Source organism: Leopardus geoffroyi, chromosome E3, assembly GCF_018350155.1.
Source record: "Leopardus geoffroyi isolate Oge1 chromosome E3, O.geoffroyi_Oge1_pat1.0, whole genome shotgun sequence".
Lineage (NCBI taxonomy): Eukaryota > Metazoa > Chordata > Mammalia > Carnivora > Felidae > Leopardus > Leopardus geoffroyi.
This window is the reverse complement of record NC_059340.1, coordinates 601,727-626,670: the sequence shown is the minus strand read 5'-3', so window position 1 is coordinate 626,670 and position 24,944 is coordinate 601,727. Positions and strand designations below refer to the sequence as shown.

General features: G+C 51.8%; 1 protein-coding gene across 22 annotated transcripts in view; it reads right to left on the bottom strand.

Annotated features, from left to right (window-relative positions):
• Positions 1 to 24,944, bottom strand: part of SUN1 (Sad1 and UNC84 domain containing 1) — a 53,920-nt gene that overhangs the window by 22,758 nt on the left and 6,218 nt on the right. For 2 of the 22 annotated variants that reach the window (XM_045460679.1, XM_045460677.1), the window contains 8 exons: positions 16,111 to 16,202; positions 9,277 to 9,465; positions 7,671 to 7,855; positions 6,656 to 6,682; positions 6,352 to 6,549; positions 1,104 to 1,301; positions 518 to 601; positions 99 to 209 (listed from right to left, as the gene is read on the bottom strand). In XM_045460679.1, the coding sequence (XP_045316635.1) occupies positions 99 to 209; positions 518 to 601; positions 1,104 to 1,301; positions 6,352 to 6,549; positions 6,656 to 6,682; positions 7,671 to 7,855; positions 9,277 to 9,465; positions 16,111 to 16,187 (1,069 nt within the window). In that variant the 5' untranslated portion in view covers positions 16,188 to 16,202. Of the gene's footprint in view, positions 1 to 98; positions 210 to 517; positions 602 to 1,103; positions 1,302 to 6,351; positions 6,550 to 6,655; positions 6,683 to 7,670; positions 7,856 to 9,276; positions 9,466 to 16,110; positions 16,203 to 16,632; positions 16,708 to 17,750; positions 17,874 to 18,364; positions 18,385 to 24,944 lie in introns of those variants that run through there. The other 20 variants (XM_045460676.1, XM_045460678.1, XM_045460680.1 and 17 more) reach the window with 15 other exon arrangements.

The following is a 24,944-nucleotide window of genomic DNA, read 5'->3' as shown; positions in this document are numbered from 1 at the left end:
GTACTCTTCCTGTCAGTTTTTACAACACAAACAGACAAGGAGCCACAGCATTTGCGAAGAACATGATAAGAACAAAACAAAAAGGTGTGAGAGACAACCTGCGTAAGAAAAGACGTGCCAAATGGCCCCCGCCACCCTCTCTGGCCTTGAGGACCGCAAGCGGATGTCTGTGTGCGTTTCAAGGAGCTTCTTCCCCTCACAGTCATCGCCTGTGGGTGGTGGTGACAAGCAGTTAATTTGACAGATTACCACGCAGACCTGGTCAATCTCGACCGTGCGCAACAAGGGCAGTTTGAAAACATTAGGAAACTCAATTGTGCAGGAAAATACATACACGGACATGTCACAGCAAACGCAATCCGGCGCTGCCGGCGCCTCTTACGAGGGGTCGGCCCGCGCTCACCCGCGAGGGCTGCGCGCCCGGGGGCCCGTGGGGCCGTGTCCGCGGCCTCGCGCCACCACCTGCGGCAGCCCCCGCCAGTGCCCAGCGTCCCACGCGCGGCGCGGCCATACTTACACGGGGACTCCCCGTTTACACTGAGGCGGCCGTCCTCTCTGAGAAGCCCTCCTACATCCACTGTCCCACCGTGACCGGAAAGAGCTGCAATACACGCAAAAAAGGCTCAGAGACGCTCGCGGAGGCGGAGTTCGGGCCGCAGGGGAGGCGGGGCGACGGGGCGTTGCCAGGGAGACACTCGCGGGCCCCACCTGGCCGAGCAAGGCACCCACAGCCAATGCAACAGAGACGGACGGGCCTGCTCAAAAACGGCCGGAGACCACTACAGTCTGAGTGCCATTCAAATAAGCTACTTCTGCCTTAAAGAGGGACTACGAATCGAAAGCGGAGTACGTTAACTTTTTAAAAAGTGACTTGAAAAACATTTAAGCGCTGGTCCGCTTTCAGAAAACAGAACCAAAGCAGCACATGTTAGAGAGTTCCACAAGCCCCTCATAGGAAGACCCGAACAAAGCACCACGAGAAAGTCCGCGGAAAGGGCGTGAGAGGAGCAACGTGGATAAAGCGCCACGCAGGAAAAGCGGTGTTTTCTCCACCTTGAAAGCATGATTAGGTGGAAAAAGGAGGAAAAAAATTATTTAAATACCTTTTGATTCATGGCTTTTTGACTTATAGCTTTTTGATTCACGATCTTTTGATTCGTAACTTTTCAATTTGTAATTTCCTGATTCATAATTGAGCTTCATTAAAACCACTCGGAAAAGGTGGGCTAAGAATGACGACAGGGATGACGAAGTGTCCGTGGCCAGCCACAAAATCCTATCCGTGTGGAAAGAGGCACCGCCTATTGAAAAACCGTGAACAGAGTTATTTCTTCCCACAGGGCCAACATCTACTCCCCTGAAAAGTCAGAGAGCCAGATTATTCATCTCGGGAAGAGCAGAACCAACTCTTCAAAGGCACATCAGAGAGGACTTGGGAAAAGCCCTGACGACGAATGTCACCGCCTCGCGTGGCACATGTCACCTCCTGACAGAGGCAGAGCGACACGGCAAACCTGTAACGGCGAGCCCAATGCCAGATCTCTGGCCCAGGCGAGCCTGCACAAAACAGCCAGCCTGAGGTAACTGCACCCCAATTCTGCTGACGTACCCCCCAAATCTACATACTGCTCGACAGCCCCTCCCTTAACTGGCCTCTGGCCCGCCCAGTTCACTCTGTCACCTGCCTACAAAAGGACCATCGGATACGACCAGCAGCTGCAAAGATGTCTGCGCCAGAAACCACCGGCAAGAGCGCCTGGGAGGAGCAGTCAGATTCTGGAACAACTAAGCCAGCAATCCTCAGCGGTCCTCTCTGCTTTTTATCAGGGCCTGGAGCTTCATAAGATACGACGTGATCTCTGCTGTGTCCATCCTATAAACCTAAAATGTGCAGGGCGATGGTCTACAAGTTCCAGTTGCCGGAACTCTGCATTCCTGACAGCTCCCCTCACACGGAGACCCGGTGGCAAGGCCAGGGCCTGCCCAGAAGCGCTTCTGAGACCGGTCCCCGTACCGCCCGGTCAGGGGCCCTTGCGCCAGCGTGCGGCAGAAGGCCAGCTGGGACTGCTGAAGTCTGGGTGGGTGTGATTTTAAAGAAATAAGATGAGGTGGGTTTTTTTTTTTTTTTTTTTTTTTTTTTTATGGAGGCCATTTGTGGCCTAGAGTCCGGTGCCAAAAGCACCGTGGAACCCGTGGACCATGGTCGGTCCCCACTCTGCTCACTCTCCTGTTCTACGCTCCAGTGAAAACTGGCTACAAAACTCCGTACAAAGAGAAAAAACTTACTGAGAGGTAATACGTGGTCTGCTTCCCTGATAACCAAAAACACTGAAACTCCATTTTTTACCCACCAAGTTGGCAGAAGTTTAAAAGGAAAAACGGAGCCCTGGCGAGAGCACACGGGGCGGGGACCCGCATGCTGCCGTCCTGGGAAAACAGTGCGGGTCAGTCTCTGGGGAGTCAACTGGAGAATCTATTTAAACTGAAACTGCACATGGGGGCGCCCGGGTGGCTCAGTCGGTTGAGCATCCGACTTCGGCTCAGGTCATGATCTCACAGCTCGTGAGTTCGAGCCCCGCGTCGGGCTCTGTGCTGATGGCTCAGAGCCTGGAGCCTGCTTCTGCGTCTCCCTCTCTCTCTGCCCCTAACCCACTCGCATTCTGTCTCTCTCAAAAATGAGTACACGTTAAAAAAAAATTTTAACCTGAAACTGCACAAAACCATTTTCTTCCCAGAGTGACATCAATGTAGGAAGTGCAAGTGGAAACGGGTTGTAACTACTTAATTGCCAACTGCGGCATCTGCAGGACAGAGGCTTCTCCTGACTTAGGGTCCAGCCCTCGTGTCTCAGCTGCCCAGCTCAGGGACGGCGCCTGCAGCTGGCCCGCCACAGCTGTGCCTACACTGCATCTGCTCGCTTGGTGACAGCCACCCCCGCCTGGTGGCTCCGCTGCACTCACCCAAAGGAAGCAGGCATTTAAGTCCTTCTTTCTCTAGAGCCTGAGGCTGGTCCAATAAGCAAAATTCTGCTGTAAGCCACCACGACAGGTGACAATTTTTCAGAGCAGTGACCCATCTTTAACTTCTACCTTTTGTTGGGGGCTTTATGCGTTGCCTTAGGCAAGACAGAGACTACAGAAGAGTCTGTTTCCAGATCCCCTGGGTGCTTCCCTGGGAACACAGGAAGGACTCAGGTCAGCCCGAGGCCCAGGAAGGCCCTGCGGGCGCTAGGCTCCTCCCAAGCTCCCAGCTTCCTAAGGGGACTCCAGTCTGGCCCTCTGCACGCACCCCATCAGTACCCTGCTCTGGAGAGGACGGCTGGATGTCACAAAGGAAAGACGTCCGAGCCTTTTAAATGTAAAGCCTTTTTGATGTGAACCACATCAAGGGTGTACTTCACCCGAACCTCAAAAGGTCCAGTCCTCAGAACCCACGTGGCTCTGCGGCCTCGAACGCACCCGTTCTGGTTTTTCCACCGCACGGAAGGATCTGCCCACGTACACACACAGGTACGCAGAAGGAGACACACCCGAAGAACGCTGCTTTTAAAGGGATACAAACAGAAAAACCTGAATGTCTGTCTGGATACGGAACTGATGAACTAGAATTTGGCACGTGCACCTAGTATCACAGAGCTGTCAGAAATCAAGTCACTCTCACTTGGCACATAAAATGAAGAAAGATGCACAGCCATACGTGTGCATTTAAGACAAAAGAGAGCACGTAATGCCATAGGTGCAAAAAAGCAAAATTTAGGTGGGAGTTGCACAACATTGTGAATGTACTAAAAAATGCCACTTAATCGTCAGCTGTAAAACAGCTACTGGCTAATTTTTGATGTTATGTGCATTTTACCTCATTTTTAAAAGCAAAAGAATCCCCCATGATCCACTCCTCTCAGCACCAGCTCCTTCTAGAAGGGAGACCAGAGGGGGTGGAGGAGGAACAAGGAAAAGGGAAAGGAACTTATTTTAGCTGTACCATTCCAAACTTTTACAACAAGACCATAATTAAAAACAAAAATACTGACACAAAACGAGTGTGGGGTTAATTCACGCAGCGTGGTCTGGACCGGGCGATCAAGGGAGAAGCCTGCTGGCCCCACCGTGTAGCGGGGTTAGCTCTGGGTGGAAGGGTCCAGGGGACTATAATTCTCCTTGTGCATCTCTGTGGTTTCCAAATGTTCTTCGATAGACACTTTGCCCAAATAATGAGAAGTAGACGTTTGTTAAGAGTAGTAAATTAGTGTCGGTCATATGATCGCTGTTCTAATTTAAAAGAACAAGGCAGGTGATAAACACAGAAGCCCGAAGCAAATAAAAATGTGTTTTCTCCACAAAAACATTCAAGACCAACTCAACGAGAAAGTGCAAGGGACTCCCTGCGGCGACTACCAGACCCGCACTGGCTCCTCCATCCGGCGGAGCTCAGGCCGCCGGCCCCTACCTACAGCGTCAGGATGAGGACAGGTGGCTGTGGGTAATAGACACACGTGACCTCTACTATGCTACGAGGGAGGGGCCATCCCCACTAGTATGTAAGCACCATCGCTGCACCAGGCGATGGCTGTGGAACGCACTTCCACTTGAAGAACGACGTTGTGTTCCACTTGGTGGGTGACAGCGGGCTTCAAAATGCAGCCTCAATGTAGCCACACGCACAGCACCTTTGATGGTGACACAGAGTTCAGTCAAGTGCCGGGCTTTCCCCCGGATGGTGAGCCCACAGGAAGTGGCGTGGCATCTCGGGGACAGCGCCCTGGAGGCACGATACCCGGGTCCAGGTGCTAGCCCCGTCCCTTCCCAGCGAACTTCCTAAGCTAATGCCTGGTGCGCCGGTCTAGAAGACACGCATGGCCACGCTGCAGGGGGCTGCGGCGCAGGCCAGAGCACCAGGGGCGGAGAGCGCCCCGTGACACTGGCTCCACAACCCGGAAGGTCCAGGAACAGAATCCTCGTGTCCGTTCGGCCCCTCCCCCTCCCCTTCGACCTATTCTGCTAGGTTAGAGCCAACAGTGTCAATGACCTACAGTAGACAAAACCAGAAACTTGAGCCACAGGGTAAGATGCTAAAATGGGAATAACTCTCAGTCCTGGGACCATCCTTCATTACCTCAAAACAATCATCTGAAAAGTACTGCGTGCCCTTACATGCGGGGCACAGCCGGGAACATGGCGAGACACAAATGACGGGCCACCCTCCTGGCCACTGGCCCTGCCCTGTCCTCCCGCGGAGGACCTCGAGTCTGGCCCAGCATGTGGGCACTTGCATTAAACAGAGGAGTGGCGGAAAGCTGGGGAACAAGGCCATGGCTCCCCGGCCTCTCCATGCTGGAGGTGAGCGGGAATCACGGGGCAGGAGTCACGGACGGAAGCTGGCCGGGGATCCGCAGCCACGCTCCCCTCAGGGACCCGGGCCAAGAGTAGAGCCGGGAGTGCCGGGCCAGGAGGAAGCCCGCAGGCCCGCCTGGAAAAGCCACGCAGCCCTGGCAGTTCTGAGAGGCAGCCGAGCGCCTCCAGGGCTGCCTCCGAGGACCTCCCTGTTGGAGCGGGCGCAGCCGAGACTCAGAACGGGGCCCACCGGGCGAAGGGCCACTGCCTCCCGCGAGGGCCTCCCCCAACGACTGCCCCCGCCCCATGTTCCAGCCGAACCGTCCCTGGAGCGGAAGTAACAGCACAGACCACAGAACACACTTTGCTCATCTCCTGCACATAAGCCCCTGCGGCCGAGGCCAAAGCACCACCACGAAGCTGTTCCCGCCACACGTGGGAACGCCTATGATCTCGTGGGAAAATAAAGTGGCCACGTGGCACCACTACGGTTTCAGGAAAGGACTCTTCTTTGCTCACCCGAAGTTCAAATTCACAGAACTTCACGCACTCCTGGGTATAAAACTACAAGCCACAGAAAATGAATTTATTCAAAGAGGACAAGGAAGAACAAAGCTAATTTGGGGCGCATTTCTTTTTTTTTTTTTTAATTTTTTTTTTTTATGTTTTATTTATTTTATTTTATTTTATTTATATTTGAGAGAGAAACAGAGAGCGAGTAAGGGAGGGGCAGAGAGACAGAGACAGAATCTGAAGCAGGCTCCAGGCTCCGAGTTGTCAGCACAGAGCCCAACGCGGGCCCTGAACCCACGAACCGCAAGATCATGACCTGAGTCGAAGTCAGAAGCCCAACCGACTGAGCCACCCAGGCGCCCCTTGGGCGCATCTCTTAAACTTTTATCACACAGTTTTGAATTCAAGTCAATGACAGAAAGTAGTGTGGATGGATGCTAAAAGGCCTACAAAAGTAGGGTTACGTATATGTATCTTAAAATATTCGGACATGCAATCTTTTTCTAACCTTTGAGAGAGACAGACTCACGTTTCTGACTCTCGTCCCTCGAGTATGTTCGCGACGACAGTCCGTGGGCAGTGGAGCGTGCCGTGAGCGTGTCCTTGTGCTCAGAGAGCAGGATGCAGTCTCTGCAGGTGTAGCCGTTGCTCCTGAAAGTTTCTGCTGCCAGATCCCCATTTCCCTGAGCGGCAGCTTTATTTCCCCCTGAAGTTTTCAGAAAGTAGAGGGAACTTGTTTATCACAACCTGCAGACACCTACAAACACTTCCATCTTGAAAAGTGTATTTAAAAAAAGAACTGAAATAATTACCTTTGAGATCTCCGTCATCGTCAAGACCTAAAACACACACACATACGCGTGTCGGCTCACGAGCTCGAGTTATCAGAACAAAACCCACACACACAAAAAGTAAAGGTTACAATGGTTAATATGTCGGCATTTTGGCAACGGCCAAGATTCACTTCCTGAAATGCCTACAACTAACAGAAACTCCTCCAGACATATGCAGACGCCATCTTTTGGTTCCAGGAGAAAGCACATCTTTGCAGACAGCACACACCTGTACACGCACACCTGCGGACCCCAAGGGCAGACACGGAGGAGGGATCAGGGGAGAAGAACGTGCTCCCTCAAGCACCGGCAGGCAGAAACCTCACCGGTGGCGTCCACCCCCTGTGCCGCCTACGAGCTACCCTCGCCAGCTGAGCGCCAACTCCCAGGCTTGCCCGAATTAGCACACAACATTTTGGGAGCTAATCTGGATCTCCTCATCTTCTCAAAAGGGCCGCCGTGAACATCCAGTGGACACAGGCAAGCAGCCACGGCCCTCTGAAAGCTGCGGCTCCCCGTGGCCATCACACTGTCAGCGGCAAGGACCAGGTCACACCGTTGCTGCCTAAAGTCAAGAAGGCTCACGAGCCCACGCTGCTTTCTAGTGTCAAGACATCCACGTGGACTGCTTCCCAGTGACTCGAAAATACTGTGTCTGCCTGGCTGCTTAGAGCTGTCTGAACCTGAAAGCACACCGGTGAACCTCTGTGACAACTGTACTCAGCCAGCCTACGCAAGTAATGCCCTTAGCAGGAGAGTTCTCAGGCTACCACCAGACTGCTTCAGCTTCCACGGCACAACAGACGATTCCACGTGAGCGCGGCCAGCAGAAGCGGCAGAGGGAAGCCGCTGCCCGTATTCTGTATTTGAGTCTGGAGGAACGCCTTGAATCTTCTAGGAGCCCCTCCCACCCTGTACGGGGCAGAGGGACAACCTGGCCCGGGACTTCCCCCCTCCCCAAGACAACCCGAGAACCCAACAGCAGCTAACTCACCCCAGAAGTGGTCCACTTTGGTTTGCTCACGGATCAGAGACTCGTCCAGCACAGAAGGCCGCACACAGGCCGCGCCTGACAGCGAGCCGGCGCCGCCCTGGCCCACGGCCGAGGACACGACCCGCCCGGAGGCATGGTGGACACTAAAAGCCGGCTTGCTTGCACTTCTGCGCTGCTTTGCAGTTCTAAGAAGAAAGGAACACAAGGGACAAGTGGACAGACTTCTCAGAAATACAAAACGATTACATTTTACCGATACAAAATCTTTAAGAACGTAGTATTTTTAAGGCAACGTTTCTTTATGTCTTCTCTGCTGTAATGAAACGCTTATTAACCTGCAACAGGAATCCTTGAGCCAGGGTCCCAGAGCTGCTTCTAAAATTGTACATACAGGACAGTTTTCAGAGTATTCTGGGCCCCATGACCCCAAAGTGATTAAAACTTAAAATAATCTAATAAAATGACCTAACAATCAAAATTATGATGTACAAACTTAACCCTTCTGCTTTTTAGAACAAGTGTGTGCACAGACACGCACATCCTGCACTGTTTCAGGGTCCCCGGTGAAGCCGGCCCTGCATTAAGGACAGCGAGGAAAGGCCGTAACCTCATCTCTGTCCTCCTGTTTGGCACAGACAACAAAGCCCCAAGCACCGAGCTCGGGCAGGGAGAGGACCTCCCTCCTCAAGGGAACGAGCAGAGGGGGGACAGGAACACAAGTCTGCACATGAACACAGCGCATCAGGAAACCGATCGTGGCGTCGCCCGGCGGCAGAGAAACAGGCGGGCCGAGGCCGGGCAGCTGAGGCCCCGTCTCGCACGTGGAGCCGACTGGAGCCCTCAGGTGCGCTCCCGACCACTCATGAGCCCGCTGAACCGCGGGCCCATCCTCTAACCAGCCCACAGTGAGTGCGAGGCACGTGGGAACCTTGGCAGGGCACCTGGCTTCCGGCCGGCCTTTCACCGCCTCTTCTAACACAACCGCCCCATTCCTGAGTGAAAGACGACCATTTCCATCGGAGACTCATCACTCCTCCGTGAGCCACAGAACACGATCTTTAAATGGCACCAAGATCGTGCACTCTGCTTCTTCTTGGCCGTGCGCGTGGTGGTGGGCACGTGCAAAGCTCAGGAATCCAGGGAACACAGTCAAACGGCTGGCCGTCATGATGCATCTGTTAGTTCACACAGACTTGAATACACAGACATGGCTGTTAACCATGCAGAGCTCATCCACGGTGGCCAAAGTGCCACGCAATCGTCGGGGGAAGGCGCCCCTCGGATGACGGCAGAGGACAGCCGCATCTGGCTCCCGCTACGAGGCCGGCCGTGCGGACGGGCACGGCGCACGTTCCAGCGTGTCCGCGCCCCTGCCCGAGTCTGAGTACAAACACAAAACTGGAAACCGTGGCCTGCACGAGACCGTCCACGCCAGACAGGCCACACGGTCCAGAATGAGGTTCAGTCCTCACCGTAGCACAGCGACGACAGTGTGAGTCTCCCGTGTGTACTTAAGTGCAAGAGTGTGGTTCTACAGACCAAAAAGCTGGTACGTTTGTTTTCGTGTTGTTAGAGCGTGTGCGGTAACAAGGAAGACAGTGCTTACCTGGCCGCTCTGTCCTTCAGGGAGGCAGTGCTACTGGCACAGGAGTGAGCGTCCCCAGCCTGGCCGTCCTCGGTGGCACAGGCTGTGGTGACCAGGCGCAAACTGCGGCGGGACATTCTTGGAGAATCGAACACAGGGTCCAATCTGTGCTCAGTCTCAAAAGTCAGAGCATCAGACGAATAACTCGAACTAGAAGGAAGAAACACTCGTCAGAGGCAAATGACGCTGACGGAAGTTTCTGAAAGAAACTGAATAATGAACAGGACACATAACAATGCAGTGCAAATTCTGAAAAACAGCCATGACTGCGTGATGACTTTTCTACAAAGCCGAAGTCACCACAGACGCTCTGGCCACACCCTCTGTCAAATAAACCCCCAGGCGCCCAGATATTTCCCTCTAGAGCTGGCCCTGAGAACTGCTTCAGGACACACTCATAAGAACTCCACCATGCGGACCTGTGTCAAGATCACTGAAAATCAGAATGCGTTTACAACAGACTCCACGCCCGACACAGCAGTTCAGGAGACAGTGACCACACGGCATCTAATCCACTGTGAGGAGAAACGCAAACGGCAAGACGCTGAACCGTAAAGCCACTTTGCGTCTAACTCACCATAAAGCCAGAGACAAGCTCATGACAAAGTCACTTCAATACCCTTCCACGGAATCATCTTAAATCAAAAGATACATTCTTCTGTGTCGTTAGCAACTTTTTCTAAATCAAGAAATATTAACCCACAAGGAGGCATCCAGGAGGCCGAGGGAAAACCACTCCTGCCTGGGAGAGCAGACTGGGCGGAGGGTCTAAAACTCAGCAGGAACCGGGAGTCTCTCAAGGAAACCAAGAAGGCTAAGGGCATTTTAGCCTTATGTTTTATTAGAAAAATATTTTCAGGATCACGTTTACGATAAACGTATTAGACCAGGTGTGTCTCTGAGTGGTCAAGCGAGACCACGACAGAAACGTGTGGAAGCAAGCAAGCGGCCAACGTGCACAGACCTCCACCTCCCAGCCCACCCCACGGGCCCCGGGGGCTCCAACGTGGGGACACTACAATACTGTACAGTGTGGAAGGGGTCCCGGCTTTCCAACACAGAACCTGGGGTGCCTCTGCCAGCAGAGGGTGTCCCAGATCCCTGTGTCATTAGAAAGACCCCGAGCAGAAGGAAGTACAAGAATATTACAACGGCAGACGATAGGAACTGTCCATCAGCAGGGGAATGGTTCGATAAACTGGGATACGTCCGAATTCTCGAACACTGTGAGGCTGTTAAAAATCATGAAAGAGGGGTGCCTGGGTGGCGCAGTCGGTTAAGCGTCCGACTTCAGCCAGGTCACGATCTCGCGGTCCATGAGTTCGAGCCCCGCGTCGGGCTCTGGGCTGATGGCTCAGAGCCTGGAGCCTGTTTCCGATTCTGTGTCTCCCTCTCTCTCTGCCCCTTCCCCGTTCATGCTCTGTCTCTCTCTGTCCCAAAAATAAATAAACGTTGAAAAAAAAAAAATTAAAAAAAAAAAAAAAAAAAATCATGAAAGATCTGCATACACTGTTAAAGGAAAATATCCTACTATCATCTTATTTCTGTTAAAACCAACTATAAAACAGAACCACATGGGGTCAGTAGAGCATGAGACTCTTGCTCTCGGGGTCATTGAGTTCAAGCCCCACGTCAGGCCTAAAGCTTACTTAAAAAACAAAAGAACCCCATAAAAAACCCCAGAAGCACATATTCTCATACATACAGAGGTAGGTAAAGTCATAGAGACCTGGAAAGTTCTCTTCAAACTGTTAACAGTGGGAACCTTTGGGGCTGAGACCAAGGGGGGCAATGGGTCCTTTCAGTCTGGACCCACCTGTCTGGTCACACCCAGGGACGCTCGTCTAATGCATTCGGTACCCACGCCTCTGTCGATGCTGTAGTCCGGGGACCCACCCTAGCAAGTGTGCTGTTAAGGTACTTTATTCTAATACTAGGATAGAAAAGGAGACGCCAGAAAGACCCCAAAGAAAATAACAGACTGAATCCTTCAGAGCAGCTTTTAGTTCTGTTCCTTCATCAATCAAATGTTGTTTTAAAAATGTTACTTAGATGCACTTAAAAAACTTTTTTTAATCTTTATTTATTTTTGAGAGAGAGAGCATGAGCGGGGTACGAGCAGACAGAGAGGGAGACACAGAATCCGAAACAGGCTCCAGGCTCTGAGCTGTCAGCACAGAGCCCGACATGGGGCTCGAACCCACGAACCGTGAGACCATGACCTGAGCCGAAGTCAGACACTCAACCGACTGAGCCACCCAGGCGCCCTTAGATGCACGTTTAATTAAAAGGCCAGGAAAAAATCTACCACCATTGAAAGCTGGAAAATACGGACATGCGGCAGCCACAAGGCGCGAAACAGGGCAGCGCCACGGGGCAGGTGGTCCTGCCTCCCGCCAGAGCCGCGCGGAGCTAAGTGGTCATAAATGAGCAGTTCAGCCACTGGGCAGGGGTGAGTGGGCAAAGCAAGGCCCACGAGGGGGCAATTCTAGGAATCTGACCAAACCTCCATGGGTCCGAGTTCTGCTGACCTGGGCGTGTGACCCCAGTGGCCGCCCATCTGACCCCTGACCCTTCGTCACCCACCGGCTGGGATCTTCCACCAATGCGGTCCCTCAGCTTCGCCCAGGGCTCCAATCGGGATTATGGTCACAGCACCCCCACCCTGCGACTCCCCTGCCCTGTCGGTGCTTCAGTCCCGGCTGTGCCCCCGGGTGGTGCCGACGGCTGCATGCCCCCGAGCCCATGGCCCTCTGCACCAGTGGCGCTCGGGTGCCACCCCTGCCCCAGCAGGCCTCCTCCCTCCCGCCTCACCTCCTCCTCTGGCTCCTCAGCAAACCTGACTCCTCTCAGGGGAGCCTATGAAGGACCCACGTTCAGATGGCCCTTCCTCCTCCTTCCGACCACAGCAGACGTGCCATCCTAACGCCCACCTGTGCACTCTGGACCGGATCTCTCCCACTCTCCAGAAGACCTTCTCCATCTGGTACCTCTTCTCTCTCTGAACTCTTCAAACTCCCTGTGGTGCCCAACCATCAGCACCTAGACACTCACCTGTCCCCACGGTGGAGAAAAACGACCCTAAACAGAGCCGGGCCCTTTCTCCTCCCAACCAGCCACGCTCGTTGTAAGAGCTGTCTACACTCACTCCTCAACCCGTTTCATTCCGACTCCTGCCCCCGTGGCTGCTGCCTCTGCCCATGGCCTCCCACGGGGCTGAATTCACGGCCCGTGTCCCAGTCCCACCACTTTGGCACGGGACCCACCTTCTCGAAATACTCTGCCCTCTTGGTTTCCGTGGCAGAGACCGCGGTGCCCTTACGGGAGGCTGACACGGTCAGACACGGACTTTTCCAGGCTGCCACCTGACCTGGGTCTCCTCCTCTGGTTTGTGTATGTGTCAGGGGTCGGGGGTGAGGCGGGGGGTGGGGTGGTGGGGAGAGTGGGTCTCGATGGGCTTCTGGGAAAGTCTGCCTCTTGCCCAAGCAGTGTCCCTGTGGCTGCATCCCCATCGTGTGGGGGGCTGTGGGGGCTCCTCAGTGGTGGTGTGGCCCAGCCGCCAGCACTGGGCAGCCTCCGCACACCCTCAACAGGAAGGAAGTGCGCAGTCATGCCAACAAACAAAACCTGGGACTGATCGAACCTCCGCATCTAACCACCGTCTCACAGGAAGCAAATAGGTACTATGGGAAAATCCTGCTTAGGCTCACTTCAAGCAAAACTGAGGATCTGGTAAATCGGAGCACCGACTGTCTGGTGTATTACAGAGGTATCAGGGGTTATTTCAAGTTACCAGGGGCTTTTTGGTGTGATACTTGTATTTTGGCTAGTTGTTTTTAAAATATCTTTTAGGGGTGCCTGGGTGGCTTAGTCGATTAAGTGCCCGACTTCGGCTCAGGTCATGATCTCACACATCGTGGGTTCGAGCCCCGCGTCGGGTTCTGTGGTGACAGCTTGGAGCCTGGAGCCCGCTTGGGATTCTGTGTCTCCCTCTCTCTCTCTCTCTCTGCCCCTCCCCCACTCATGCTCATGCTCGCTCTCTCTCAAAAAATAAACATAAATAAATAAATAAATAAATAAGCAAGCATCTCGTGAAGATTTGCTTCAAAACAATCCACCGGAGAGGGAGGGAGGGAAGGGGCCTAGCGCCAAACAGCAGAAGGTGGGAGGAGGCACAGGGGCTTATTACCACCACCACCCCGACTTTCACCTAACAGTCTCCACAGCAGGAAAACATTTCAGTTAAACAAACGGACCGACCAGGATGGTGGCGGACCCCCCAGGTGGGTGCTCAGGGGCTAAGGGGGAAGATCGGGGGGGGGGGGGGGGGGGGGCAGACAGCCGTGGGCCAGGGTGCAGAGTCCCCAGAACTGAGGGGAAGGACCGGCCCAGGTAGCCGTGGGGCGCATGCGTCAAAGTGGGGCTCAGGGCGGGGGAGGGAGGGACATGCAGTGAGGTCAGGTGGCTTCCGGTAGAGCCGGGTGGCACAGGCAGGTTTCAAAGACAGGGGAACACAGCGGTGACGCAAGTGGAAAGACCAGAGACAAACAGGCAGGGGCAGGTCCCCTCCGGCCGCCCCGGGGGCCGCGGGGCCTCAGCCGTGGGCTCCATCCACCACGCCCACCGGACACTCGCCTCGCGACCCGCCACTCGGCGCCCGGTCCTGCACTACACGCGGCTGCCCAGACCAGAACCCGCCACCCACAGACCGCCCCGCTGTCCCCGCCCTCCCCTCCTTCATCTCCACTCCAGCCGCCCAAGCTGGGCCGGGCCCCTTGTACAAGCCACCGCAGCGTCACACCTCGGGGCCCGCCATGGTCTCCGGGCCGCCCCCACCCGCCCTACCCACCCCTGCAGGCTGCAGTCCCTCCAAGCACAAGCCTGGTCACGCGGCTCCCGGCTTAACGCCCTTGCCGGGCTCCCAGTGCCCTCCAAGTCTAAGTCCCCAGCACGGTGCACCAAGCACGCCGCCTCTGCCACTTCGGTCCGCCCACACTTCCGCGTCTACGCCCACATCTCACTGGAGGAGGGCCGCGTGCACCGAAATTAGCCGGGCGGCTTTCCCGGGGCAGAGACCCACACGTGTGCATTTTTAAAAAACTGTATTTAAAATAGGTTATAGGGGCGCCTGGGTGGCGCAGTCGGTAAAGCGTCCGACTTCAGCCAGGTCACGATCTCGCGGTCCGGGAGTTCGAGCCCCGCGTCGGGCTCTGGGCTGATGGCTCGGAGCCTGGAGCCTGTTTCCGATTCTGTGTCTCCCTCTCTCTCTCTGCCCCTCCCCCGTTCATGCTCTGTCTCTCTCTGTCCCAAAAATAAATAAACGTTGAAAAAAAAAAAAATTAAAAAAAATAAATAAATAAAAAATAAAAAATAAAAAAGGTTATAAAAGCTAAAAATAATTAACCGAGAGTAATTATTTTTATGCTCCACAATACAGAACAAGGAACAGTTTTGAGTTGGCCCACTCCCTTTGTTCTAACATATTTCAGAACTTTTGACAAAAACAGTCAATGATCTAGAATCGTGAATAAAAACGCAATCATTCAATGTGACGTTTGACTAACACTGTTAAAAAACACTGTTAAAAACGCTGCAAAAACATCTTTGCCAGGGGCGCCTCAGTGGCGCAGTCGTCTGAGCATCTGACTCTTGATTTCGTGGGATTGAGCCCCACGTTGGGCTCCATGCTGAGCATGGAGCCTGCTTACGACACTCTCTTGTGCATGCGCCCTCTCTCCCCCCACCCCCCCCCCCGCCTCTGCTCTGCTCAGGCACTCACTCTCAAATTAAGAAACAAAAGCATCTTTGTTAAAATACCTTCCGATTTTCTTAAGTTTTAAATTATATTTTTCCCTTTTAGAAGACAAGTCATTGAAAAAAATTACATGAGCATTTTCCTCGTGTGCCTTAAAGGTCTTTCCAGAACACCACAGGTGTTTTTTCTTTTTAAAAAAATTTTGTAAATGTTTATTTTTGAGAGAGAGACAGAGACAGAGCACGAGCAGGGGAGGGGCAGAGAGAGGGGGAGACTCAGAATCCCAAGCAGGCGCCCGGCTCCGAGCTGTCAGCACGGAGCCTGACGTGCGGCTCGAACCCGTGAACCACGAGATCACGACCTGAGCTGAAGGTGGACACTTAACCCACTGAGCCCCCCAGGCACCCCCACAACAGCTTTCCTAACTGCCAAACCCTAACCCCCCCGGTAGTGTATTTTCCTTTGGCACAATCCCATATTTTATAATCCATCTTAATAATCACTCCCACCTGGTGAACTAGACATGCAAAGGGCTACTCAGCAACTCTTAGACTTAGCCGTGAACTTCAGTGTCATGTCAGAATAAAAACTGAAAACCTCGCATCTGAGAAAAGCCGTGTTCTTCAAACCTCGGGCTTCACCAAAATTCTGTTTAGGATACCTCCTCTCAAAGGCAAGTCATTTTCCAGGTTATTTCTACTCACTTTAAAATACCCGGCCATCAGTATAAATCACAAAACCCTACCCATAACCACAAAGATTTATTCTAGAGACCACAGCCACTTGGGTGGGGTCCGAAACAGCAGTACATTTGCAATGACTCATCCCTGAGTCATCAGAAATGTTCGGTTTTCAAAACCACCTCACAATTTCCATGTCAGTTTAGCAGTTTTGCAAAGCCATAGTATGATATAAACTCCGTAGAAATCTTCACTTGCAGAAGACAGCGTGTGGCTGCAAGCAGCAGGAAGCGCCCACAAATCCACGGCATTCAGGGGCAGGAGGCGACCGGGAGGGCGAAGGAACGCAGGCACGCTCACCTGAGTGCATACGTGTAGCCAGTGTTCTCGGGCGCACACTGAGGAGGGGTGTACATGTGGAGCCGAGAAAAGTCCATGGTCACGGTCTCATACTGCAGAAGGTGGGGGAGAAAGCAATGCAGGGTGTTAGGAGGGTAGAAACACAGAGAAGTGCTGACTGTCACAGCCAACCCACGGCACAGAGTCGGTGACCAAAACGTCACCACCAAGATTTTAGTAAAACAAAGCTAGTCGTTCCTTGTTTTTTATTTTTTAGACAAAGGAGACAAAATCTTCTCATCGCTACAAACCCTTATGTTAGGCGTAGTTTCCTACAGCAACATACCCTGGGAGTAAAAGGGGAAACCCGAGATCAACTCACTTATAGTTACGAAAATTGGGGCACTTTCAGAAGAATACAGAGAGTGACTCAGACCCTTTTCAAAATGTATTCTTAAATTCTTAAAGGTGTCAAAATGTTCTCTTTCTTATGTAGTAAGTTTTCGTTGTTGTTAACTAAAATAGATGCGATTCTTGGGGCACCTGGCTGGCTCGGTTGGAAGAGCGTGTGACTCTTGACCTCAGGGTTGTGCGCTTGAGTCCCATGCTGGGCGTAGAGATTACTGAAAAAGGAAAACAAAACAAAACAAAACAAACTACCTAAAAAAAAAAAATAGAAGGGATCCTCAGTCCCCGGTCAGACACTTATCACAGATGCTGACGCTTTTCCAAGCACCTCAGAACCAGAAAACTGCAGGCTGATCGACACACGAGCTCAAGGCACTGCTTACACTTTTATTTTTCCCCAAAAGAACTTTTTCTTTTTTTTAATTAAATAGTTTTAGGGCGCCTGACTGGCTCAGTCAGTAGAGCATGCGACTCTTGATCTTGGGGCCATAAGTTTGAGCCCCACACTGGGTGTAGAGATTACTTAAAAGTAAAATCTTAAGGGGCACCTGGGTGGCTCAGTCGGTTGAGCGACCGACTTAAGCTCAGATCATGATCTTGAGGATCATCGCGTTCGAGCCCCACATCAGGCCCTTTGCTGTCAGCGCAGAGCCCGCTTTCAAAAAAATAATAAATAATAAAAAATAAAATCTTAAAAACACGTTTTGAGCACCCTGTTTTTCAGATTGTCATCTAAATTTCCCTGGAATGACTCAAACTTTCCTCTGGATAAAAATATTCTCTCTCACACACACACTCACCACACACCCACACACACTCCAAATTAAAAAAAACAAAAAACAAAAAACACACCTCATAGTAGTAATGTGAATCACAACCCATTGTTGAAAAATCTAAGGAAGATAAAACTACAAATACAGACCAGCCTGGACAAAAAAATACTTATGTGTAAATGACTGTCTCCTATAAACCAAACCAAAAGTACTTCAATTCACATCATTTTCTAACAATCCCAAAATTCTTTAAAGGATTAAGAACCACAGAAATAAAAAGCATTGTTTATGTTATAAAAATTGTACTGTGCCTACTAATGTCAACAAACACACAAAACTCCTGCCTGTAAAAAACTTTTCAACACTCTTCAGAGCTTCTCAGGGACTCGGTCTACTGGCCCACGGAACAAACACGTTATTTGGCCCTCTAAACGCGCACTTAACCCTCGGGCTACAGACAAGTGACCTCTGGCCACTTACAGCGTGCCGGTCCACGACGCGTTCCCCCGCCCGACCTCCTAGAGTCGCCTGCGGCCCACGTGGGAGTCCAGGCCAGAGTCCGGGCTCGGGCGCGGCAGGAGGGCACAGCCAGGCGGCCTTGTCCCCACAGCCCTCCGAGTGTGGCTCACCTGCCTGGCTCCCCTGCCAGTGCGGATCCCAAGCCACGCCCCGCAGCGTAACCGCGGCTTCTGACTACCCCAACTCGCACCAGGAACTTACTCAGCAGCCATGAAACGCTTATATAAATACCCCATAGTTGTTCTCACTCTCCAGGGTGGAAACGGACTAACTTTTTTATTCCCTCTTACTCAATGATTCACAAAACCTAAACTTTCCAACTTCATTCCCAGTGACCTTTCACCCTAACATTCTCCAATACCTGCTCTACCGACATTATTAAACCTCAGTGTCAAGTTACCATCATCATTAATTTCCACCAACTGTGCTACAGTTGGTATTTGATACATCCTCGGTGATCGGTGTCTTGGGTTGGTTTACGTTTCCCTGAAATTTACAGAAATCAGTGTGACAAACACGAACGGCAGACGCCACCCCCCCCCCCCGCCCCCCCAGGCAAGTACTTGAACAGTCACCTCAGAGATCAGGACGCACAGACATGAGAGCATCCAGCTGAGAACAGGGGCGGAGGCCTGCAGATCTGGGCTCGGTCCCAGCTCGAGCTCGGCCCCACTGGCCGACTGCGGCGGCTGACACGTGGGAGGCTCCAGGCGTGGAGCAGGGGCGGCTCTCCTCCCCCCCACCCCAACAAGGCCACTGAGGGCCGAAGGGGCTCCAGCCTGTGACTCAGCACAGAGGCGGCAGTTCCGGGCCCTGGCGAGGGCATATGCAAGAACTCACAGCCTTACTTGAAAAGTTACATTTACATGTTCTCACATCTTTATCCCACTACAAGAACTACACTAATTTCTAATGCGCGACAAATGGTGTTTTCAGAAGCTAACAGGGGTGGACGACCAGCTACCACCATTTTGAACCACTCGACGAGCCCGACGACAAAGCTGAGAGCCATCCCACCTGTAGCCAGGTTTAACGTAGGCCTTGTGACACAACTTGCAAATAAATGTAATTTCTTGTCGCTGAAATAATTTCAAGCCCAGAACCATGCACAGCTACTGCCTGTGGCAGGAATCCTAGGAATGACAGGATTCCAGCAGAGGGTGTCAAAAATCCGACAGGTGAGAAGGGGGACAGGGAACCTGGGGAGCAGCAGACCCACCCGCTGGCTGACTCTGGGTGAAACGTCTGATGAGAGGAGATACCAACGTAACAAAATGCCCGAACACGACACCCTCAAGAGGGTGCCGGTGTGGACAGACGCCAGGCTCTAGGAACAGCCGGCAGCCTGGCTCTGGAGGAAAGACAGGAGGGGACGGGGAGGACACACCAGGATGCTCACGGCTCACCGGCTACGACGGCACCAGGGTGAGGGTGTGGTCGCTCACCACTAAGTGGGACCTTTTCCCACCCACTCCTATAATCACGTGATTTCACATCATGCTTTTCAGTGAGATGCACCTAAGTCTAAAACTCTACACAGTATCTGGCCCCGGCTTAATCAGACCCGTGGCCCAGGGAGGTGTTTTTTGCCACTGCTTACTCCACAGCCCAGAAAACCACTTCTCCCTGGAGAAGCACACGAGGGTCAAACTCCTGCACAGCAGAACGTGCGAGGAGGCAGCACTGGTCACTCTCTGGGGGGGGGTGATTCCGGCCCTCTCCCAAGCTCACTGCAGAACAGAATTACTAGAGGTGATGGTTAATGTTACTAGATTCATCTGGGTCCTTCCCTCCATCGACCCCGCTCTTTCCTTCTTTCCCTCCCTCTCAAACAGATCGTAAGATGGCTTCAGAACACTGAAAGTATTCCTCAGTTCCCTTCGTGAAATGTGAGCGTTAAAAATAATTACAGGATGAAAATGAAATCAAGGGGAAAGGATTTTAATTTTTTTTATTTTCGAGAGAGAGAGCACGCGAGTGCACAAATGGGGTTGGGTCAGAGAGAGGGAGACACAGAATCCGAAGCAGGCTCCAGGCTCTGAGCTGTCAGCACAGAGCCCGACGCGGCGCTCGAAGCCACGAACTGTGAGATCATGACCTGAGCTGAAGTCGGACGCCCAACCGACGGAGATACCCAGGCGCCCCTAAAGCAGAAAGGATTAAATGAAATAACGCACGTAAGGCAGTGACCATGACAAACACTCAGATACTAGCTTTAGTATTTTGTAGAATAAAGTTAGATAGCCTGTATTTTAAAGCTTTTAAAAACCAGATTGTTTTTCTTCAGTTAGCAACTCTAGAGGTGGAAGATGCACTCAACCCCCAGCCTAAATAAAACACAAAGTCGACCAGGCAGCTCGGACAGCTCCAGCCCGGAGTCGACAGGTTGCGAGGCCAGCCCTCTCCCAGAAGCGGATAGGAACGCGTAACAGCAAAGCAGCAATTCTGATACTAGACCCACTGATAACTAAACCTAAGTGCTAAGCATTTTCCAAATGCTGTTCGCAGCTTCCATTTCCATCACTAAGTCAGGTCCACACGTAACCTTAATCTTCCTACTGTACCGCAGCCCTGCCCCCACCAGGCTCAGCCTGAGACCCGAGGGAAATCACACGAACAGCAGGTGAAAAAGCAGACTGGAAACGTCTTCAATGACATCAGAAAACCCTGGCAAGAATTTGAGGTCGACATTTTGCAAACAGATGTGCTACAAACAGGGACACGGTCCGGGCTCCACTGCCCTCATTTCCCCAGTCCCTTCCAGGCTGCTCCCTTCTCAAAGTGTGCTGTGCTGACTGCTAGGGCCTTGTCAGGCCCCATCTGCAGGGCCAGAGCCCCAGGGCAGGACTCCCCCAGGCTGTCCCGCCTGGCAGATTTGCACGAGGGGGCTTGGGTAAGAGCCCCACAGTGCAGGAGGGGCCTCCTCTGCCCTACTAAGAGAAGCCTCTTCAGAAGGGGCAGCTTTCTAAGCTCAGGGGACAGAGGGCCAAGAGCGGCCTGTGCAAGCGGGAAGGAGTACGCCCCTACATCACCCCAAGTGTCTCCCTTGCTCTTGGCTGCCGAGTGGCTAAGACAGCATGCAAGTCAGCACACACAGGCAAAGGACAGGTCCTCTGTTTAGGCTGAACTTTGGCTACAAACCTAAGGAACTGAGTATCTTTATAAACATGCAGTTCTTAGCAGACTTCTAAAATCAGATTAAAAAAAACTTTTTTTACCGTTAAGGGCCACATGGGTGGCTCAGTCGGTTAAGTATCCGACTCCGACTCCTGATCTCAGCTGAGGTCTTGATCTCAGGGTTGTGACCTCGAGCCTCACACTGGGCTCTGTGCTGGGCAAGAAGCCAATCAATCAATCAATCAATCAATAAAAAATACTCTTAAGTTACACTATGCTTCTCCTGTAATGCCTCTTGAGTACATATGGTTATACTGATATCATATGATAGAGATGAAAACATAAAGCTTAGTTTTTGTTCTTCAATGCTTTAACCAAGAATGAACTTGAGGCACCTGGGTGGCTCAGTCTGTCGAGCATCCCATTCCTGATTTTGGCTCAGGTCACCATCCCAGGGTTGCGGAAGCGGGAGCATGGAGCCTGCTTGGGATTCTCTCTCCTTCCCTCTGCCCGATACCCCGCTCACGCACACTTTCACTCTCTTTTGCTCTAAAATATATTTATATATCTATATTTAAATACGTATATGTTAAAAAGAATGAATTTTAGTTCTATGAGCACATATAATTTGAATTTTTACTATTTAGAATGTCCGTACTAATCTAGTAACCATCCAGAAAACATGCCTGAAAAATCATGAAAATTATAAGTCACACAAGGTTGAAAACAGAGCTTCAAGCGAAAGGCAAAGCCAGAGACAGACAAAACTAGTATCTCTGAAATATCAGCACACAATAACTTGCTAGGCAACGCTACCCGTTCTCAAGAAAAACTGGAGACAAGAACCTGCTCTCACCCTACAGACCACAACTGCACCACCCAGTCGGTAACGGTGTATAAAGCAGTGTCTACAGAGATGGACAGGTCAAGTGGATTGAGACTCAACGAGCCCAAGGGGAACAGACCAGTGCAACTGTCTGACCGGAAATCCCCAGAAACAACCTGCCGTGGGTCCACCTCATCATCCCTGTGCAAAGCGGCCCTCTCCCCAAGGCAAAGGTCAGAACTGGCGGCTCTTGTCCATGACCTGTCCACGGGGACGGCGGCAATCAAAGGGGACAGTGACAGACTCTCCTCCCAGCTCTGGGCGCAGCTCCAGACACCGCCATCTGCCACAAGAGCCGTCCCAGAGGGACGTTCTGTGCTGACGGCACAGGGCTCCTGCCGCACGAGGCAGGCCCACAGTGGCCCCAGGACGTGCATGCACGCCTAACAAACATTCTAGCGCCTCCCTCACCCGCCCTTAATCACCCAGGGCTCTGTTTTCAAAGGGCAGCTGCCCTGCAACTGGGTGTTCCATTTGTTAAGTCCTCTGCAAATATGAATTGCTTTTCAAACTAAAATGAGTCTTTAAAAATTAGAACTAAATCTTAATGTAACTGTTCTGCTCAGATCTTAATCCTGTTAAAATTAGATAATGTAGAGACTAATAAAAACACCAGTTATTTCTGCCTACAGATTAAAAAAAAAAAAAAGCATAATGCAGTCTAAGTAAAAGTATAAAAAATCATAATTTGGGTTAGAAATTGGCATTCATCTGCTTTTATCTTAAGAAATAGAACAATGTTAGTTTATGAAATACTATAATTCATACTAACTCAGAATCCTAAAAATGAACTGGGTATTTAAAACAGTGAATCAGGGGCGCCTGGGTGGCTCAGTAGGTTAAGCAACTGACTTTGGTTCAGGTCATGATCTTGCAGCTTGCGAGTTTGAGCCCCTTATAGGGCTCTGTGCTGACAGTTCAGAGCCTTCAGCCTTCTTCTGATTCTGTGTCTCCCTCTCTCTCTGCCCCTCCTTTACTAGTGCTCTCTCTCAAATACAAACATTTAAAAACTAAAAAAAGGTTAAAAATACAATAGTGAATCAGATACAAACGACTAACACAAAAATACTTGAAAGGCCCTCACAGAATGCTAAATGTTATGTGTATGTACATACTTGTCTGTATCCACACACAGACACACACACACGTATTTCAATGTTTTTTAAACTTGTAGAAGACACCACTAAACTTAATGGTAAAATTATAGAGAATGGGACTTCCACGTTTCATTTACACTCTTCTGCTCTGCTCAACAATTTTTTTTAGAGTAGGTATTGGTCTTGTAATTTCCACAACTAACCCAGTAAGTACAATTTAAAAAAAAAAAAAAAAGGCTTTTCTGGTCTTCATTTGTGAAGCAGGCTCTGAAATTCAGCCGAGAGACCCCAGAGCGAAGGGGAATGACGGTGCACTTACACCTGCGTGGTGCCATCAAATGGGAGTGTCACCCGAGGAGTGGACTAGTGACGGCCCCGAGCCTGCTCGTGTTGCCTGGCACAGGGTAGAAGGACTCCATAAAAGTCAGCAGCAGCAACAAGTCTGCACTGAGAGACAGTTTTCAGCCAAGGCAAGTTTCTCTTGGCGAGGAATGTAAGACACAGGAAGAGACTAGGCTGATGGGTTTGTTTTCGTCAACACAGCTCTGGGCTTGTAGGGAAGGTGATTGCTTCTCTGCACCCCTTACATCCCCCGACGATAAGGGCTCTGGATGATAAGGGCTCTTTTTAAATAACAAGCCCGCTTCCTCTCACATTGGGATTATCATGCCGTTTCAGCAAAAGCCCGAAGTCAAGCCACTTATCTGTACATGTTAACATAGACAGTCCTTCATCTGAGACCCCAGGGCACCGACAACATAGCTTTACTGTGTTGCTTCACACCCGGAAGTCACCACACCCCCTTACAACCAACACAGTTAGCAGGCCTGCCCGAGGCGTCACTTCCACAGCAGCAACTGGGCGTCGTTTCCCAGGCTCCACCACGCCCGGTGGCGCCGCCACTGGGAGCTCGGACCGCGTGCGGCCACTGTGACACGGGAGGAAGACCCAACTGGGAGGTCTGCCTTTTTCTTACTGTTTTATAGGATGTCAACCATACGCGTCACACAGGCCCGGGACATCCCCATTTGCCAATGAACTGGCCGACGGTGACCTGGGCTGTGCTGTCAGTCCTTCCCTGACTCTCATGTCCATCGGGCTCAGAAAGGCCTCCCCCAACCCAAGAACACACGAAGAGTCTGTTACGGATTCTACTACTCTGACTTGATTTACCTAACCCGTAATTCCTTTGTATCTAAGTCAGGCAAGCATCCAACTTTACTTTGTGTTGAGCATTTCCATCAGGATGGTCTGCAATAACTAAATCCAGGCTGTCCAGATCACCCACCAGCCTGCTTCTCTCCTTCCAGTGGCTCACCCCCTCTTCAGTCCTGCTCCCCCTGCTTGCCATCTCCTGCTGGCTTCCGGCAAGCATGCTGACTAGTTCCGCCCTCTAGGCCTGCCCCCTCAAGCCAGAATACTGCCAGAATGGTCTGTCTACAAAAAGATCAACCACCTCACTGCCTTCACATGCCACCCTGGCTCCCTAGCACCCAGACACAAGACGTAAGAGACTGAATGCACAGAACCCTCCACCCAGACGCCCCACCTCCCCTCTCCATCTGCCAGCAATCCACAGGGCAGCCTCACTGAAAGCCTGGCCTCAAGACAACCCTCCTCTCCTTATCCCATTTACACACTGTTCCTACACTCTTCCCTCGTCTAGGATGTCCTCCTGATTCCCCGTCCTCATTCCCTTGGGCTCTTTCCACCCCAAATGCTCCTGGCTACCTTCTACTCATCCTTGGGAGTTCAGAGCTGAGACACCGCCTCCAGAAAGCTCTCCTGGAGCTCCCAACCCCCCTGTCCAAGTTAGATGCTAGCTTCAGTGCTCCCCAGCAGCCCTCACTTGACAGAAGCTGTAATAACTACCTATTAATGAGTCTTTCCCTCCACCCCAACCCTGAACTCTCTGAGCCAATGAACCCCTCGTAGGTGTCTGCACCGTGGGGCACTCACTGCTGCGTGCCTTTAGACTGAAAATCCTCGAGTCCCTCAGTGGTCTCCACTGCTCATCAGTGCGCTTGGCAAAACCACGGTCGAGAGCTACACACG